The sequence below is a fragment of the Octopus sinensis genome, linkage group LG4 (genome assembly GCF_006345805.1).
Source record: "Octopus sinensis linkage group LG4, ASM634580v1, whole genome shotgun sequence".
Taxonomy (NCBI): domain Eukaryota; kingdom Metazoa; phylum Mollusca; class Cephalopoda; order Octopoda; family Octopodidae; genus Octopus; species Octopus sinensis.
Window position 1 is genome coordinate 74,977,453 of NC_043000.1, and position 19,932 is coordinate 74,997,384.

The following is a 19,932-nucleotide window of genomic DNA, read 5'->3' on the forward strand; positions in this document are numbered from 1 at the left end:
GAGACCTTTTGTCGCCAGTAGGGGTAGGAGCTTTCTGAACTTTGCCCAGGCTATTCGTATTCTAGTGGTGATATTCTCTGAGCATCCACCTCCACTACTAACTTGGTCACCCAGGTAGCGGAAACTATCAACTACTCCTAGTTTCTCCCCCTGGAGTGTGATGGAATCTGTTTTCTGAGTGTCTGTGGAGTCTATTGTCCCTGTGCATCCGCCTTTCTGCTTACTATAACTTTGGTCTTTGCTACATTTACTCTCTCTCTCTCTCTCTCTCTCTCTCTCTCTCTATATATATATATATATATATATATATATATATATGCACACATACAGACATACATATGTAAATTTGTTCTGTAAATAATAATAATAATATCTTATAAGCAAACGCTGTGTATTGACTCTTTCCACAGTGAGGGTACTTTAAGTGTTAATATTTACAATGAGAAAAAACTTAAGCTTATCTAAGGAAGAAGTAAATATACAGGTTGCTAAAAAATCCATAATTGAATTTGAAGGAAAATAGTGGGTAAGGAAAGATAGAGCTGATCAGTTCAACATTACCATGGCCTCCAGTGATTCTACTCATGTAATGGACTTAATGGGAATATATATTTGAAAATGTATAAACAGTGAATTTGCACAAATGGGCAGGGGCGAGGGGTGGATTATATAGGGTTGATGCTTCTTTACTGTATATAAATCTAGTAATGTAAATAAAGAAAAATTATGGAAAAAACTCTCTTTAAATCATTTTAAGATCTAGTTCTGCCTATTTCCATTGAAAATGAGTATAGTAAGGTTGACTTTCTACCACATACCCAATGATAACCTTAAATGCATAGATAAAAACTCGAATCATCCTAAAAATATTACGGCTTCTATCATTAACAATATTTCTCTTCATATATCTAGACTGACCACTAATGAAGAAATATTAAAGAATAATGAAAGGTTCTATAATAATTCCCTAGCTGAAGCTGGGTATAAAGATAAAATTTATTATATAAATGTGAGTGTATGTGGTTATGAATGTATGTTTAGCCCCAAAAGGCTTAGAAACAGTGCTAACTTGAGAAAAACAAATTCAATTTTTGAAATCTGCATCTCACTATCTATCACCAACAATCTCTCTCTCTCTGTTATTTACTATACTCTTTGACATACTCTCTTTGCATATGTAATGATTCTCGTGCATAGCTTTCAGTTTGTTAAATTCTGTTCTTCTAATGCAGTGTTTCCCAAACTTTTCGTGCCAAATTACAGTATCACCTACTTCTCAGCCAAAAAATGCTCCGTCATCCACCTGTGTAAAAAAAACCTTTGCACAACCAACACCCCCCACCCCTTGTATCATTTGACACACACGCTATATCATAGACTTGTTGCCCTGTTAGTGCTGTTTGTACTTTTAGTACAAATATGTGGTTATTGTGGGTTTAGTTTTGTCAGTGTCAATAAAATTCTAACATTATCTCTATATTTTTCAGACAGATTAACTTCTGAAAACTTGCGCTTTCTTTTACACAGATTTTCATTTTCACAGATGAACCATTGATCAGAACTACCGATGCAAAAATAATTAATGATTGTATTATAAAGGAAAAAATTAAACTTTTTAATGAGAACCATGTGTCTGGTGCAATGCAGCTAGTGCAGATACATTCGGTTTCAAACTTTAGCCACAAATCTCCTCACTGTGTCACATCCAGTTCAATTCTTTTATGGGAAAGTAAAGTTCCACCATGGTTAAAATCAGATTCAACCAGGTATGAAGTAGGGAAGGCAAGCAAAAGTAATTTCGGATGTTTTCACAGACTGGGGTAGGAATTCAATATACTCTGGTAGAACCACAAACCTTTTTGATTACAGCAATGTCACATTATGGTGTCATTGTCATTTTGTAATTGTATCAATTCCTACTGAACATCATCCTCACAATTAACTGCATCGACCTTAAACAGATTGCTATACCAATTTAGAATATTCAGCGCAATAACATTTTGAAATCACTCCACCATGTTATTGTGCAATTGTTGTAAATAGCTACAATATGTAGTTAAATCCTCATCAACTAATTCAGAATCAAGTTGTAGAAATTGATGAAATTAACATTTTCAAATGTTAGTCATATACAACACCAATTTGGAAATGAAAGTAGTGGTAAATGATTTACAATCAAGAGAGTTTTTCTGTTTTCTTGCAATAACTTATTCAAATCATTTAATTTTGTGAATATATCACAAAGAAAAATGACATTGCACCTTGCAACCATCAATAAAGTGGATAGAGGAGTATCTTCAAAGAAAGATATGATTATATGAAACAGTTCAACAAGGTCTAAAACAGCTACTGCACTTCGGTATGGTATAAGAGTTTAGTATGGTCCTCATCATTTCTCGGACAGAGTTGGTAGAAAATTCGATTAAACAAGGGACTGGACTTCAATTTGTTCACAGTCTTGACAACTAACTGTAGTGCATCATTCAACCTACCATTCATATTTTTTGCCACTAAATGCTGCCAGTGTGCCAAGCAATGAACAGTTAGTATCTGGTGGGAAATTTCATGCTTTAGGAGAAATGAAAAACCTCTGTATCTTCCTATCATTGAAGGGACTCCATAAGATAAACAGGCAAAAATATTACTGAGTGGGAAGGAAAAACTTGAGAGTGTGAAAAAGCAGCAATTTCTCTGTGAAAAGCATTTCCTCACAAGCTTGAAGGTCTTGGCTGAAATACTGAACATATACCATCATCAAACATTAATTGTCTACAACAGTTGACTCATCCACTTGTATAGAAAATTCAGAACGCTGGAGAATATTAACGAGCTAATGTTTGACATCATTGGCCATTTCATTGATGCTTTGAGAAATTATGTTATTACTAAGTGGGATCTTCATAATGTTATTGAGTTTTTCATGCATAACGGTTGACAAAATCGCTTTGATAACTGGGCGAAGTAATGTTTCTCCGATTATGTGAAACTTCCCAGACTTAGCAACAAGTAATGCAATATTGTATGATGCAATCAACCCGTCATTCTCCTGTTTACTAGTTTCCTGGAGCAGCGTGTTGAATGTTTGCATTACAAAACGTATGATAATGGCTTGTCCTTCTTGTCAGAATGCTTTGCATCAAACTGATACTTCAAGCATGAAGGTTTCATTGCTTCATTGGTCAACGTTTGATAGCAAAGAAGGCACACATTGGTAACTGACATTTCTGAGGAGAGGGAATAAATCCAAATGATAAATAATCACTACTGTACTGTTGACAAATTTTCTTGACTGGTGGCATCAGTAAAGTGAAATTGTGAAAACGAATTTCTACAGATGGCATCAGAAAGTATGGTATTCCCAAAGAGAAGAAGTCAATAGAATAGAGTCAGATGACACATCTTTACAGAGCAAATACGGATCTAGTTCGTTTGGCTGCCAGCATTTTAAAAATAAAAGTTTATAGTAAATTTTAAAATTTGGTACATTAATGTACCTTTCCAAGCTAAATTGCTGGTATTATTCAACTTTTACCAGAAAAATGTTTTTAAAAAGTTATAGAGGTTTAAAGTTTGATCATTTTCACCCAGTCAAGAAACATGATTTCAAAGCTGTCATTTTGTGCGTGACATCCTGAAAATAGCACTTGTGTTTAGATATGAAACCACAGAATTACACACAACATAACCCCTCATAACTTTTTTTATTTTTTGGAGTTTTCGGGAAATTTTTGTGAATTTGAATTCTACACGTGGGACTTCATATGATTATGCCAAAAGAAAAAGAAATTTGTAGTGGAGTGTTATTTAAGGCCTAGGACTATTTGGCTGCTATTTCTAGCATGCATGACAACTATCTCAATGACTGACAAAAATATTCAATTGATAAACAAGTCTGTGTTTTTAATACAGTAGTCAAATCGATAAAAATGCATCCTTATTCTAGGCATGCCTAGATATCAGTAAAAGCAGACTTAATTTCTAAAAATTCATTGTCACCCACAAAATGTTCATATCACCTGCAAAAATCTCAAATTGACCACCATTTTCTAGAAATTCACCCATCACTGACATGTAAGTTGAAATCACCCACTAGTGGGCAATATCACCCACTTTGGGAAGCTATGTTCTAATGTTTACTTTCATTTTATGGCAGCTATTACATAGAAATCCTGTTTCCTGATTTGGTAAAAATGATCAAACTTTGAACTTCTGTAACATTTTCCTAAAATTTTTCTGGAATATATGAATCACAAGCTCAGATTACGCATGAAAAAGTACATCAATATACCAAATTTGAAAATTTTTACTTAATTTTAAAATTTCAAAATCTGTAACAGACAGTTAAGATCTCTCACCCTCTATTTCTCTATCTCTTTCATTTTCTCTTGGTAAACTTTCTCACTTTCTATAAAAGTATACTGCTTCCACTGAATGTGTGTGTGTTTGTCAGTGTATGTGTATGCATGTGTATAAGGAATTTCATTAGGGTGATAGCGATTTAAAAAAGGTATGTAAAAGATAATTTATTTTAATAGCATACTTTTCTGTTATTAAATATGATTTTCTTACATACACACGTACACACAGATTCACTTGATATGGGATGGTGACCACACTAGTGCTGGTACCACAAAAAAGCATCTGGTATACTCTGTAAAATAGTTGTCATTTGAATGCAGCCATAGAAATCATGCCAAAGCAGACATTGGACCATGATGCAGTCTTCAAATCTGTTGGATCCTGTCAAACCATCCAACTCTTGCTGGCAACATCATCATCATCATCATCATCATCGTTTAACGTCCGTTCTCCATGCTAGCATGGGTTGGACGGTTCGACCGGGGATCTGGGAAGCCAGAAGGCTGCACCAAGCTCCAGTCTTATCTGGCAATGTTTCTACAGCTGGATGCCCTTCCTAACACCAACCACTCCGTGAGTGTAGTGAGTGCTTTTTACGTGCCACCCGCACAGGTGCCAGGCGAGGCTGGCAATGGCCACGGTCGGATTGGTGCATTTTACGTGCCACCGGCACGGAAGCCAGTCGAGGCAGCGCTGGCATCGGCCACGATTCAGATAGTGCTTTTTATGTACCACCAGTCCAGGGGTCCTGGCATCTGCCGGGTGCCAGTCATAGGATTGGTTCAATTTCGATTCCGATTTCGATTTCGATTTCACTTGCTCCAACATGTCTTCACAAGCAGAGGGGGTTGGCATGGGTGCCTGTCGTCGGATGAGGTTCGATATCGGCTTTGCTTGCCTGAACAGGTCTTTGTGTCCAAGGGAGGAAAGGCATGCATAAGTGGGCTGGGCTCACTTGTCCTGCCTGGTCTTCTCACGTACAACATATTTCCAAAGGTCGCGGTCGCTGGTCATTTCCTCAGTGAGGCCTAAAGTTCGAAGGTCGTGCTTCACTACCTCGTCCCAGGTTTTCCTGGGTCTACCTCTTCCATGGGTTCCCTCAACTGCTCGGGATTGGCACCTTTTCACACACCTATCTTTGTCCATTCTCGCCACATGACCATACCAGCACAATCGTCTTTCTTGCACACCACAACTGATGCTTCTCAGGTACAACATTTCTCTCAAGGTACTAACGCTCTGTCGAGTATGTACACTGACATTACACATCCATCGGAGCATACTGGCTTCATTCCTCGTGAGCTTATGCATGTCCTCAGCAGTCACGGCCCATGTTTCACTGCCATGTAGCATGGCTGTTCGTACACATGCATCATACAGTCTGCCTTTTACTCTGAGTGAGAGGCCTTTAGTCACCAGCAGAGGTAAGAGCTCCCTAAACTTTGCCCAGGCTATTCTTATTCTAGCAGTTACACTTTCAATGCACCCACCCCCACTACTGACTTGGTCACCTAGATAACGGAAGCTATCAACTACTTCTAGTTTTTCCCCCTGGAAAATGACGGAAGTTGTTTTCTGCAGATTTTCGGAGGTTAATGCTCCCGAGCATCTGCCACATACAAAAACTATCTTCCCAGTTAGCCTACCTTTGACATTGCTGCACCTCTTATGTGTCCATAGCTTACACTGGGTACATCTTATAGAGTTTCTACCTACACCTTTTCTACAGATCGAGCAGGGCCATCTTCCTGAAGACATTTGTGGATTGTCTACCTTCCTACTTATTAGTACTTTGGTTTTAGCTAGGTTGACTCTAAGGCCCCTCGATTCTAAACCCTCCTTCCACACCTGGAACTTCTCCTCCAATTCTGATAGTGACTCAGCAATTAGAGCAAGGTCGTCAGCATAGAGGAGCTCCCAGGGGCAACCTGTCTTGAATTCCTCTGTAATTGCCTGGAGGACTTTGATAAAAAGGAGGGGGCTGAGTACTGAACCCTGGTGGACCCCAACCTCTACTTTGAATTCTTCTGTGTACATGTTGCCAACCCTAACCTTACTTACGGCATCTCTGTACATGGCTTGCACAGCCCTCACCAGCCATTCATCTATCCCTAGTTTCCTCATTGACCACCAGATAAGGGATCGGGGGACCCTATCAAAGGCTTTCTCCATGTCAACGAAAGCCAGGTACAGGGGCTTATCTTTGGCTAGGTATTTCTCCTGCATCTGCCTTACCAGGAATATAGCATCAGTGGTACTTTTCCCTGGCACGAACCCAAACTGCATCTCATCTAAACTAACTCTCTCCCTAATTAGTTGGGCTATGACCCTCTCCGTAACCTTCATTACCTGATCCAACAGCTTGATTCCTCTGTAATTATTTGTATCTAGGGCGTCACCTTTACCTTTGTAGCAGTTGACTAGTATGCTGCTACACCAGTCATTGGGTATGACTCCTTCGTGTATCACCTGATTGACTATATGGGTGACTAGGTTATGGCCAACACTGGCAGATATTTTGAGCATCTCTGCAGTAATTCCTGATGGGCCTGGGGCTTTCCCTGTCTTCATGCTTCTAATTGCTTTAACTACCAAAGAATTTTCAACTCGGATAGCTGGTCCCTCTGTTCGGTTGACATTCGGCAGACTCTCTTTATCCCATTCATTCTCTTTATTCAGCAACCTTTCATAGTGGCATCTCCAAACCTCTCTCTTTGCATCCTCATTTAGCGCAAGTGAACCATCATCTATGCGGACACATTTCTCTCCTACCACATCACGATTCTCTCTCACACACTGTCTTGCAACACGAAATACCTCAAGTCTTTCATCCTCACGGCTCAGAACATTGGCAAATTTTTTCTTATCCGCTTCCTCTCTGGCTAAATAAACCTGTCTCCTAGCTTCCCTTCTGGCTGTCTGATACAATTCCCTGCTACCACCGTTCTTCCAGTCCTTCCAAGCCTGTCTCTTTTGTCTAATAGCTCTGTCAACCACAGTGTTCCACCACCACATTACTCTGAGTCTAGATGGTACTTTGCTCTATCTACAGATCTGGTCAGTGGCTGTCAGCAGATTGTCCCGTAGAAATCTCCAGTTGTCTTCCGCATTAAGTGAAGCTATATCCCCTTCTATTTCGTCAAAGGCTTCGAGTAGTATGTCTCTAAATCTCTGTCCATTTGCAGGATCTTTAAGCTTCCAGACCCTTCTCCTCCAAGCAGGTTTTCTTCTGGGAAACCATTTAGCTCTGATCCTGAAGTCGCTAACTACTAATCTATGTTGAGGAGTACATTCTTCGCCTGGAAAGGTTTTGGCATTTATAAGCAGCCCTCTTTCCCTTTTTCTGGCAAGGATGTAGTCAATCTGGCTAGTGTGTCTGCCAGAACAGTAGGTGACTAGGTGAGAGGTGGGTTTCCTGAAGTTGGTATTGCAGACCATAAGGTCATTTGCATCGCAGAACTCCAGCAGCCTGGTTCCCTCCTCATTTTGAGAGCCAAAACCGTAGCCTCCATGAACGCCATGGAAGCCCCCGACATGTCGTCCAACATGTCCATTGAAATCACCTGCCACGAAGAGAAGGTCACTGTCATTTGTCAATGAGGTAGTCCGCAATAGGGTGTCATAGAATTGGTCTTTTTGTCCTTCTGGTAGCCCTGGTTGAGCGGCATATGCCGAGATGATGGTAGCTGACCTATGGTGAAGGACTAATCTAATTTTAAGTACTCTGTCACTTACTCTGACTACCTCGATTACCTTATCTACCCATTTCTCCGCAAGAAGTATACCCACACCCCCGACCCCGGGAAATTAAAAGATGATGAAGGTTAACAGTGACATATCAGTGCATATCAAATAAGAGCACTAGGTAGAAAGAGCCACACATACCTAGATGGAGACATGTTTGCGAGACATATGAACTGACATTGATTTTATCATTGAGCCAAGTAATATGTGGAAGTAAGATTCCTCTCAGAGTTTGTCCTCATTCCAGCATAGTATGGTCAGTGAATGTTTTGGATGTCCTGCAAGAAATGAATATCTGGTAGGTGTTGGCATGCATTATAAAATAAAAATCACTATCATAAAAATTGGTCTGGAATTGAGATAGAAGTTCTGACCTAGGTACAACCTGAAACACTTGATGAGATTATAGTTCTAATAAATCTCCAAATGGTACCCAAGTAAATGTTATGGTGGAAGTCAGAAGTTCCACCAATCAACTGAGGGACATCTGCTTGCTGCAGAATGTAAGGCACTACAGCTAACACCACTATTACATCAACCACAATACCAACACCAACAACAGCAGTAACAGAAACAACAACAATACCTTCACCACAACCTTTACAGTGGTTATACCAACAACAATACCATCTCCTCGAATAAAGCAATAATAACAATCACTTTCTAAGAAAGTCTTTTCTTATTTACAAGTTTTCTGAGACACAAAACCTTATAGACAGACACTTCTTCCCTCTAGCTCAAGTCTCAGAGATCCTAAGATACAAGAAGCATTACCAGGTGAAAGAATAATAGACAAAATGGCTTGAAACAGCAGAAATATTGACCAACCAATCACCAGTAGCAGCAGCAGCAATAGCACCACCACCACCAAATAACAACACAAATATAACTACCACTAAAGAAAGAAAATCAAAAACAAATATAAGAACAACAGCAGCAACAAAACCAATAACCAACAACCTCCACTCTTTACTTTACAGTCATTTGAAAATGAGCCACAGTGATTTTATGGACAAGGTAATGATTAATAAAAACCATATTTACCAAAGAACTCTTCCACCCCACCCCACCCCCAAAATATATAAACAGAGAAGTCTATCCATATAAACATACTCAGACATCTTGTGATTAGAAGTTCTCTGTAAAAGAAAAAAATTTAGAGGTGCCTTGGAGATTGAATTGCCAGTCTCCTCCAAGTGACCTCTCCCTGTGTTTTCTCCAACCAGTGTGAGATGTAAAAATGTACATGGCCTAGAGTTGGTTAGAGAGCAAGGTCACTTGGTGAAAGACCTCAGATCATTGGATATAGATGTAACTATCATTTATAGTAACCATGGAGGTGTGCAAGACCAGGATTTCCAAGATACATGTTCTAATCCTATCATTAATGACTATAAAGTGTAATATTGACAACATCTGGCCTGAATCAAACCAAATGTTGTTTCAAAAAAAAGCTTGGATTTTGAAGCACTGATGATCTTCCTGGACTTGGACAGTAGCAGTGGTGGTACCTTCAGACTATTAGTCTGAACAGCGCAGACACTGACCAGGCTACTGGTCCCTCTATGTTATTCTCAGCATCATCATCAATGTTCGACCGTGGTCGAGACAATGGAATTTACCATGCTATGCCAGACTTTACGGTCCATCATAGCATTACGGAGGTCCTGTTGCTGGATGCCTGTATCCCTGGAGATTACATCAGGGTAGGAGCGTGTGCGCCCTCTGGTATCGCGAGTAGATGGCTTCCAGAAGAGAAGAGTAGAAATTGCCTCGTTTTCAGCTCTACAACAATGTCCAGAAAATTGGTTTCTCCTACCTTTCACAAGCATACTGTAGCCTTCAGGCCTTCAGTGACATGTTTAGCAAACTCAGACTGCAGCTGATGGCAACAATTGGCTATGAAATGCTCTGAAGATGGCAATTAAGAGTACAACTTCGATAAGTATACAAAAAAAAAAATTATATTATGAATAAGTCTTCTTAACAATAGCAAAAACAGGAAGAAATGCCTAGAAATACAGCTGTAGCATCAACTCTTTCTGTTCATTTGAATGAAGAAGATGCCAAGGGCAATCAGAAAGTTGTGAAAAATAACAAAGAGTGGCATGAGCAACAAAGAGGAACTGGAGAGGGTCAAGTAAAAATAAAGTGGAATGACTCAAAAAAAATATAACCCACAAAAAAACTACTTTACCAGTATCAGCAATCAAAGATGATGTGACCAGACAAACAACTCAGTGAATAGTCCACAAACACAATAGTAACAAGAACAACATTAACAATGCAAACTTTTACAACCCGAGCAGATCTGTATATGACAATGACATATTATCATCACCCATTATGATGTGGTGGAGAACTGAGCTGGCTTCAGTGGAACAATTTGTATCAGTCTTACTGAGAGCCACAGTAAGTGGTTGATATAAAGTTCCAATCATAGTGGTGGAACAGTGTAGTAGATAGGGCCATTAGAGCAAAGAATCAGGCCTGGAAGAACTGGAAGTGCATTGCTAGCAGAGAATTATATCAGGTTGCTAGAAGGGAAGCTAGGAGAGAGATGTACTTGACCAGGGGAGAAGCAGAAAGGAAGAAGTTTGTCAACGTTCTGCAGCATGAGGACCAGAGGCTTGAGGTGTTTCAGGTGGCAAGATAGTGTGTCATAGAAAATCATGATGTTGGAGAGAAATGCATTCACATGGATGATGGTTCACTTACAGTTAGTGATTCTGCAAAAAAAGGCTTGGAAGTGCTAATGTGAAAGGCTGCTAAATATAGTGAATCCACAGGAGAAGGAGAGCCTCCCTAACGTTAACCCAATAGAGGGACCAGCTGTCTGAATGGAAAGTTGCTTGGTAGATAAAGCAATTAAGGATATGAAGACAGGGAAAGCCCCTGGCCTATCAGGAATCACTGCTGAGATGCTTTAATATCTGGCAAAATGTGATATGGCCTAGTCACCTGTCTAGTTAATCAGGTAGTCCACAAGTGACTCATACCCAATGACTGGTGTAGCAGCAGTATAGTCAAAGGTAAAAGTGACACCTTAGACAGAAATAATTACAGAGGTAGCAAATTGCTGGACTGGGTCGTGATGGTCAAAGCTCAACTAGTTAAGTGAAGAGTAAGTCAAGATGAGACAGAGTTTGGTTTTGTGCCAAGGAGAAGCACTACTGATGTTATACTCCTGGTAAGGCAACTGCAGCTGAAGCATTTAGCCAAAAATAAATCTCTGTACTTGGTTTTTGTTAACATGGAGAAGCCTTTGATAGATCCCCTCACTCGTTTATCTGTTGGTCAATGTGGAAGCTAGGGTTAGATTAGTGGTTGGTGAGAGTTGCACAAGCCATGTATAGGGATGCTGTCAGTAAGGTGAAAGTCGGCAATGAGTATAGCAACAAGTTTAATGTACAAGTAGGAATCCACCAAGGTTTGATTCTCAGTCCCTCTTGTTCATCAGAGTCCTTCAGGCCATAACAAAGGAATTTAAGATGGCTGATGACTTTGTTCTTATAGCTGAATCACTGTCAGAATTAGAGAAGAAATTTTAGGTATGGAAGCAAGGTCTGGAATTTAAAGCTTTTTGGCTTTACAACTTCACAATGATACATAGATTCAAACATAGCTAAAATCCAAAGAGCTTGATCTGAGATCAGAGGATTAACAGGAAGTTACTTGATCTAGAATGTTTCAAGATCCAGTTCTTTGAAATCTTCCTTAGCTGGGGAGTTGAACTTCAGCTCAAGAAATTCTTCTTGCACTTCATCCAAAACATCAATCACTTCACACTGAAATGGATTCCTGATGAATTTCCAAGCTTCACGCTTTTCTTCTATATCTGGGAAGTATCTGATGAATTCTGTTTTCAAGTCAGATGAGTGATTATTTGTTTCTTTAACTCAGGATCAAGGTTACCATGAATGAGAGCAGAATCCAAGTAACTAAAATTAGCTGTATTTCCCTGCTGAATGCAACATTTCCAGTGGTTGAGTTTGGCCATGAAAGTTCAAATGGTGTCATGGTGCATGAGAATGTTGCTGTTTTTCCTCTGTAGTTTAAGGCCAAGAGCATTCAATGCTTTGAAGATGTCCACTAGGTAAGCTAGAAATAGCTGAAAGCCTTCACACTGAAACTTGTCATAGAGATCTACCTTCTGCAAATCAAGAAATATTGCTACTTCTCATAGGTCATAAAGCTGTCCAAGTATATTCCCCTTTGATAGCCATTGTAAATTCATGTGAAAAAGCAATGCTTCATGTTCAGATTCTTTATCTTTACACAACAGTTTGAAAAGATGACTGTTTAAGGCTTCACCTTCAACAAAATTGACAACCTTGATAGCCATGTTCAGGACATTTCTCATTTCAGTAGGTTAGGTTCTGGATGCTGAGGCTTCATGATGAAATATGCAGTGTGTACCTACAACAGATGGATTTTTTTCTTTCATCCTAGTAATGAATCCAGACTGCAGACCAAGCATGGCTGGAGCTCCATCAGTGCACAACCCTGCAAGTGAATCCCACAAAAGTTGGTTTTCCTGAAAGAAGTTTGATCCATCACAAAAAATATCTGTTGTTGTTGTACAACTATCCATAGGGTGACAGAACATTTCCTCTTTTACACAGTTGCCTGACACAAAACGAGCATACACCAGTAGCTGAGAACACTGAGCGATGTCAGTCATTTCATCACACTGGATGGCAAAATGGTTGAGAATTTGATATTTGATGTTTTGAGACAAGTTGTTGATCCTTCCCTTGACTGTATTGTTTGATAGTGAAATCTTGGAAAGCTTGTTTGCACTATCTTTCCCCAGAACAAGTTGTGCTTCATGAAGTAGACTTGGTTTTATGAGAGACTCTCCGATGTTATATGGCTCTTCTTGCTCTTTGAAATCAATATGGCGAACTAATAGGAAGCCTTAACAACCATTGAAGTTTGTTGCCGAAATGCCCCACTACCATCCAACTTAGCTTGCTTCAAGGAATGTCTTTTTATTTCAAAGAATGCCTTGGGCTTGTCTGCAAGAGCAGGATGTGTTGTTCCAAGTGAGAGGGTTGCATTCCATCATTGCTCAAAGTTTTGTAACATATCACACACTGGGGTACTTCTGTATCACCCTTTTGGAGGGATATGAATCCAAATTGAATATATTCATCAAGATACTTCCGTTTCTTTACACTCATTGCGAATTATTTGATGTGCAGTTGACAACGCAAATATGTGAACAAAAGATAGGCTGTGTAAGGTAATGTCACGGCCCAATTAAGAATGCTTGGAGTAAAAAGTTCTGAAAAAATTTAAAGCAAAATAATTTGGGATAATAGTTAAATTAAAAGAAAAGTTATACGAAAAATTTGTATAATAATATATTGTATTTATTTGTACGAAAACATAAAAAAAAAGTTTCTTTAAAAAGAAAAGATTTTGCATAGCTTTTAGTTTTACCTTGTACTTTTTGTAATATTTAAATCTGATAAGTTAATATTTCTTAGTATGTTACTATAATGATGTGATAATGTTTCAGCATGTCTCTTGATTTTTACAAATCACAGTACTTCATATATATGAAAACTGTGAATCAAACTTGTTTATAATCTATTAACTGAAAAAGATGTTTGTCTTTACACGATAATAATACCACTTTATACCAGTGGTTCTTAACTTGAGTCTTGTAACAAAAAAATTATAAAATAAAGGCAAATATTAAAGCTACAATTTAGAATTAGTGAGAGTTTTGGGGGATATGAAGGTGGGGTCAATAAGTACAGAAAATAGTAAGCAGTGCTAAGATGGTAGAATATGAAAATTAAAGGTATAAGATGATACTTTTGCATTTTTTTTATAAACTTCTCATTATTTGACCATGCTCTCATTAAGAGAATAACAAATATAATTAGAGAAATGCCTGCTTTTTCTCAAGGGCTTGCATGCCCTCAGGTTAAGAACCACCAGTCCAGGGGGGTCCTTAGAAGTAGTAGATAGCTTTTGGGGAAATTATGAACATTTTCTCCAAGTTCTTGGTCTGACAAGTACTTTGCCTGTTCAGGATAAGTTCTGCTAGTACAGAAGTACTTGACAGAAGTCTGCTAGCAAGGGAAGGTACCTAGTTTTCATTTGCTTGGTTGCAAAGGGGAGGGAGAGAGAGAGAGTGAGTGTTTGTGTGTGTGTGTGGTGGATATAGCTAAAAGTGTTAAGGATAATGTGTTTCCTGTCCAGTCAAGTATCAACTAAAGAAGAAAATGAGAGTGGAGAGAGAGAGTGCCTTCCAGTGTGTTTTATGAAAGATAGGTAAGAGCAGCAAGATTGATGAAGCTAAATAAGCCTACTCACCTTATGTGGCCGTAAACAGAAGGTAAGTAAATAGGAGATGGCTCTGTTGAAACCTTTTATGTAATAGAGTAATCAGAATTTGTATGAACCTATTCTTGTTTATAATTTATTATCTCATTTTTGTTGATTTTGCCTTCTTTTTACTTGATGCAAAACCTTTCATCCTTGTATTATTCTTAATTTCTTAAAACCTTGTGTGAATAACGATATCATTCTTCTCCTCCTCATTATCATCATCATCATTTCATTAATATCTGCAATATTATATTACACTTTAAAGAACTCACTAAAATTTTTGACTTGAATATCTAGTAATGTCTGAATGTTATAAATGAATATTCAAGATAATTTGTCATTTGGTCACTATTGAGAGCTTCAGTTCAAACCATACTATATGCTGTAATTTGTTTTAGATGAGATAAATTAATTTTAATGCTTCATCTGATCTAACAAAAATGTACAGCATTCCCATTTCATGGTTGAACGATTGCATAGCTCTGCTACTGGGGTCACCATTTTATACCTGCTGTTGTTGGCTTTCAAGTGCATGTTATTAAATGGAAAAACAGTTAGTATGAATCACCATAAGACATTTTTGTGTATAAATATATTGTTTATTCTGTGTTCACCTTTTGTGGTGGAAGCATGTAGTATGATACAAAAACATGTGTGTTTTGATTTTTGCTTTTGCACCGAAAGAAGTAACATATAATATTTGAATTACAGTATGTATGCATGTGTGTAATGAGAACAGTCATTTTGAGAATGTGTGTGTGATAAAATATCTTCGTTTACAAACCTTATATCTTGTGTTGAGGTAAATAGACATGTGAGTTGCACGTGGGAGATTGTGCATGGAGCTGCAGAAAAAACATTTGTCTTTGACCGAAACCTGGCAGCAACTGAGAGTTTCTGCCATGTAGCTCAGAACAAGGCTTGTGTATCAAAGCGAGGCTAGACACCTCATCGATATATTTGTCTGCTGTGCAGGTCGACTCGCATATTACTATGTAAGATGTAGCTCTGATCCAGTTGTGCTTAGGAGGGCCACTTTCCTGAAAGTATATAATCTAACAGTTCATGCAAATCTTTGAGGAATTTTTTGTTCCATCTTTGCTAAAAATGAACCATACAATATGAAGAAAATAAAATAACTCAGATCATGTTCTATCTTCTGTTTTATTGTTGTTTATATTGGTGTTATTGCTGAAATTGTGGTTGCTAACAAACTTTTCCTTCAATTCTCTATTTTAGAGTGTTAGAGAATTCAAGTGACATGGCAACTACATTGATTGGTACTCCATATTATATGAGTCCTGAACTTTTTTCTAGTAAACCCTACAATCAAAAGGTCGGTGATATGTGTATAGTATTGCTTGAAAAAGAAAAACAAACTTTTTAATTTGACTCAGCACCATCATGCTAATTCCATTTGTTACCTGCACTATCTTTCTGTGTCTCTGTCTGTCCATGTGTGTGTGTGTGCATGTGTGTATGCTTTGTTGTGAGTCAAATATATTTTGCAAATATTTGTAGGATAGACACTTTTTGAAGCAGTTATTAGATGAATAATGTTAGTATCATTAATGTTAGTGATAATAATGTCCATGTCAGGAATGTTAGTGTCAGTAATGTTAGTAATAGTAGTTAGCAAGTAATGTTAATGTTAATAATGTTACTTCAATAAAGTTATTGTAGGTAAAATAATATTTCGGTAATGTTGGTAACAGTAATGTTATTGTCAGAATTGTTGGCATTATTAATGGTAATGGCAGTAATGTCAGTATCTGTAATATTCATATAGTAGTGTTAGTGTAAGTAATATTAGAATTGAATCCTACAAAGGCCAATTTTACCTTTCATCTTTTCTGCATCAACAAAAGTACCAGTCAAGTACTAGGGTTGATATAATTGACTAACACCCTCCCACTGAAATTGCTGGCTTTGTGCCAAGATTTGAGAGAATATTTGAATCAATAATTATAGTCTCAGTAATTTTGGTGTCTCTAATGTTAGTGTCAGTAATTTTAATGTTAGTAATGCTAGTATAAGTAACGTTAATGTTAGTAATGTTTGTGTCAGTATTGTTAGTGTCATTAATGTTTATTTAAATATAGTATCAATTATGATAGTATCAACATTAGTTGTATCATTAATGTTAGTATCTGTAATGTTTGTATCAGTAATGTTAATGTTTAAAATATTAAGTAATCTTCGTGTAAGTAATCTTTGTGTGCATAATGTTAGTAACATTTGTTTCATAAATGTTAGTTTCAGTAATGTGAGCTTCAGTAATGTTAGTGAGTAATATTAGTTTAAGCAGTATTAGTGTCACTAATTTTAGTATCAGTAATGTTAGAATCATTAACCCTTTAGCATTCAGATTTGTAAAATTAATCTTGCATCATTTCATGGCTTTGAGATTTCAATGATGTGATTGTTTATTTTTAAAATGACACAATAAGATAGCTATGAATGACCATATCTGACTAGTTTGAACATAAAATAGGTAGAATATTTTGGCCGGATGTGGCCGGTTTAAACACTAAAAGGTTAAAGTTATTGTCAATGTTAGTGTTAGAATGATACTGTTTAGTATCTGTAATGTTAAAATAAGTACTGTTAGGGTTGGTAACATTAGTACCAGTAATGTTGTTGACAATGATGTCTCTGTTCATAATGCTGGAATCAGTTTTCTTAGCATCAAAAAATGCTAGTGTAAGAATGTTAGCAACAGTAATGTTAGTATGAATGATGTTAATATCAGTAATTTTTGTGTCAGTAATGTTAGTGTTTATGTTAATGTTATTGTCAATGAGTGTTCACAATGTGAGTGTTACTAATATTTATGCCAGTAATATTAGTACTGTCATTGTCAGGAATATTAATGTTACATTAGTGACTGTAATGTTGTTATCACTTACTTTAAGATGTTTGTGTTGGCATCAGTGTTGTTAGTATCTGTAATGTTAGTGTTGGCAATGTTAGAATCAGTATTGTTAGTGTCACTAATGTTAATGACAGGAATGTCAGTGTCAGTAACATTAGTCAGAAATGTCAGGATCACTAATGCAGTTAAATTAATGTCATTAATTTTAGTGATAATGTTTATGTCAGTAATGTTAGTATTATTCATGTAAACCTCAATGATATTTGTATGGGTAATGTTACTATAATAATTTTAGTGTCAGTGATGTTGGTATCAGTAATGTTAATATCTGTATTTATAGTATTACTAATATTAATGTAATTCTAGTGTCTTTAATGTTAGAATTGTCAGTATCATTAGTTTTCTTAATGTTAGCGTCACTAATTAGTGCCACTAATGTTGGTGTAAGTAATGTTAGTATCAGTGATAGGGTTGCCAATTTAGTATATTTTATGCCAGATCTAGCATTTGTTTTCAGCATTTAGCAGAAAATTTTTGGATCTAGCATATAGCAGGTTTAAAATTTTATTTAGCATTTTTTAGCATTTTTCTCGGATCTTTTCTAAAAGATGGACAGAATTTTCTACTTAACTAAATAATTTGAAACTTCGTATACTGGTCGAATGTGTCAAAAGAAAACATTAATTTCAATTAGTTTTTTTGAGAAAAATGTATTTTGTAACTTTTACGTAGTTTAATTCTTCGAATTTTAACCAATTGTATTCTCTGTTTTGAGCTCAATTCATTTCCTGCCGTGTTATTCATCCTTATCACTGTCTTCTGTGTTCTGTCTTCAAAGGGTTCTTGCATGTTTATTTCAATGTCATCCCTGACTTACGGAACAATTACCTGTGTATGCGTGTTTTTGTTGTGTATGTGTGTGCGTGTGTGTGTTTGTTGTATGTGTGTGTGTTATTGTTGTGTATGTATGTGTGTGTGTGTGTTGTGTGTGTGTGTGTTATTGTGTATGTGTGTGTGTTTTTGTTGTGTATGTGTGCATGTGTGTGTGTGTGTCTTTTTGTTGTGTATATGTGTGCGTGTGTTTTTTTTGTTGTGTATGTGTGCGTGTGTTGTGTATCTCTTAAATCGATGAATTTCGTCGTCCAATAAAAATATTAACGATATTTTTTGAACTTTGATATCGTTAATATTTTTATTGGGCGACGAAATTCATCGATTTAAGAGATACACAACTCACGCACACATACAGAACAAAAAAACACACATACACAACAAAAAGACACACACACACACGCACACATACACAACAAAAACACACACACACACACAACAAACACACACAGACACATACATACACAACAATAACACACACACACACAACAAACACACATACGCACACACATACACAACAATAACACACACACACACACAACAAACACACACACACACACACATACACAACAAAAACACACACACACAGGTAATCATTCCGTAAGTCAGGGATGACATTGAAATAAACATGCGAGAAGTCTTTGAAGACAGAACACAGAAGACAGTGATAAGGATGAATAACACGGCAGAAAATGAATTGAGCTCAAAACAGAGAATACGATTGATTAAAATTTGAAGAATTAAACTACGTAAAAGTTACAAAATACATTTTTCTCAAAAAAACTAATTGAAATTAATGTTTTCTTTTGACACATTCGACCAGTATACGAAGTTTCAAATTATTTAGTTAAGTAGAAAATTCTGTCCATCTTTTAGAAAAGATCCATTTTCTCTGATCATGACATTTCCACAGTAGTTACCCTTTTTTCTTCTTTTTCCTCCTTTTCTACTTTCGTTAATGTATCTTATAGCCAAATTTTAGTACTATCAGCTATTGTTGAATTTTTCTTTCACTTTATTGAAACTTCAAATGAAAGTTTATCAAGTTATGAACTTTTCAAGCCATCCTGCCACCAGCTTGGATACAGAGTGGTGCTTGTGGGGGGAGGGGGAGAAGATAACTCATGTCAGCAGCTGAATTCACTAGTCCTAACAATGCTTTATTCTGTAGTGATGAGTTTTTATCATGACAGGTTGACTGATTTACTTTCAGTTTGACTGCTTTAAAGTAAGCCTGTGTTTTTCATGCTTGTTTTTGATTATATATCTTGTATAGAAGTATGGGCGTGGTGGGGGTTTCCCCCTTTATATTTCTACATACTTTTTTTTTTTCAAGTATTGTAGTTATATTTGTGGTTTTACTAATAGATATTAAATGTAAGATTGGAAGCAAAATATGATGTTTTCAGGTTTATATCAGAACACAGTTTTAGGATTTCTGCAGATTTTACTGTTCCATTTATAAGCTGGCCACCCTGCATCCTGAATCAGTATTCTTCACCTGCTTACAAATGTAAGCAGCAAACACAAGAATTGTTAATGACAAATGAAAGAATTGTTAGCGGCAAACTGATAAGTTGTGTTTTAAATTTTATATTTTTATTAATCATATAATTTATTTTCTTGCTTCCCACTACATTATAATGAGCAAAGAAAAAACAAAGCAAAAATTCCGAAAGGAATGGCTTAAGAGGCCAGCATTTACTAAGTGGTTG

The 19,932-nt window shown here is 37.0% G+C and overlaps 1 protein-coding gene across 8 annotated transcripts in view; it reads left to right on the top strand.

Annotated features, from left to right (window-relative positions):
- Positions 1-19,932, top strand: part of LOC115210218 (serine/threonine-protein kinase Nek4) — a 505,173-nt gene that overhangs the window by 372,529 nt on the left and 112,712 nt on the right. For all 8 annotated transcript variants that reach the window (XM_036502160.1, XM_036502161.1, XM_036502159.1 and 5 more), the window contains exon 5: positions 15,691-15,787. In XM_036502160.1, the coding sequence (XP_036358053.1) occupies positions 15,691-15,787 (97 nt within the window). The remainder of the gene's footprint in view (positions 1-15,690; positions 15,788-19,932) is intronic.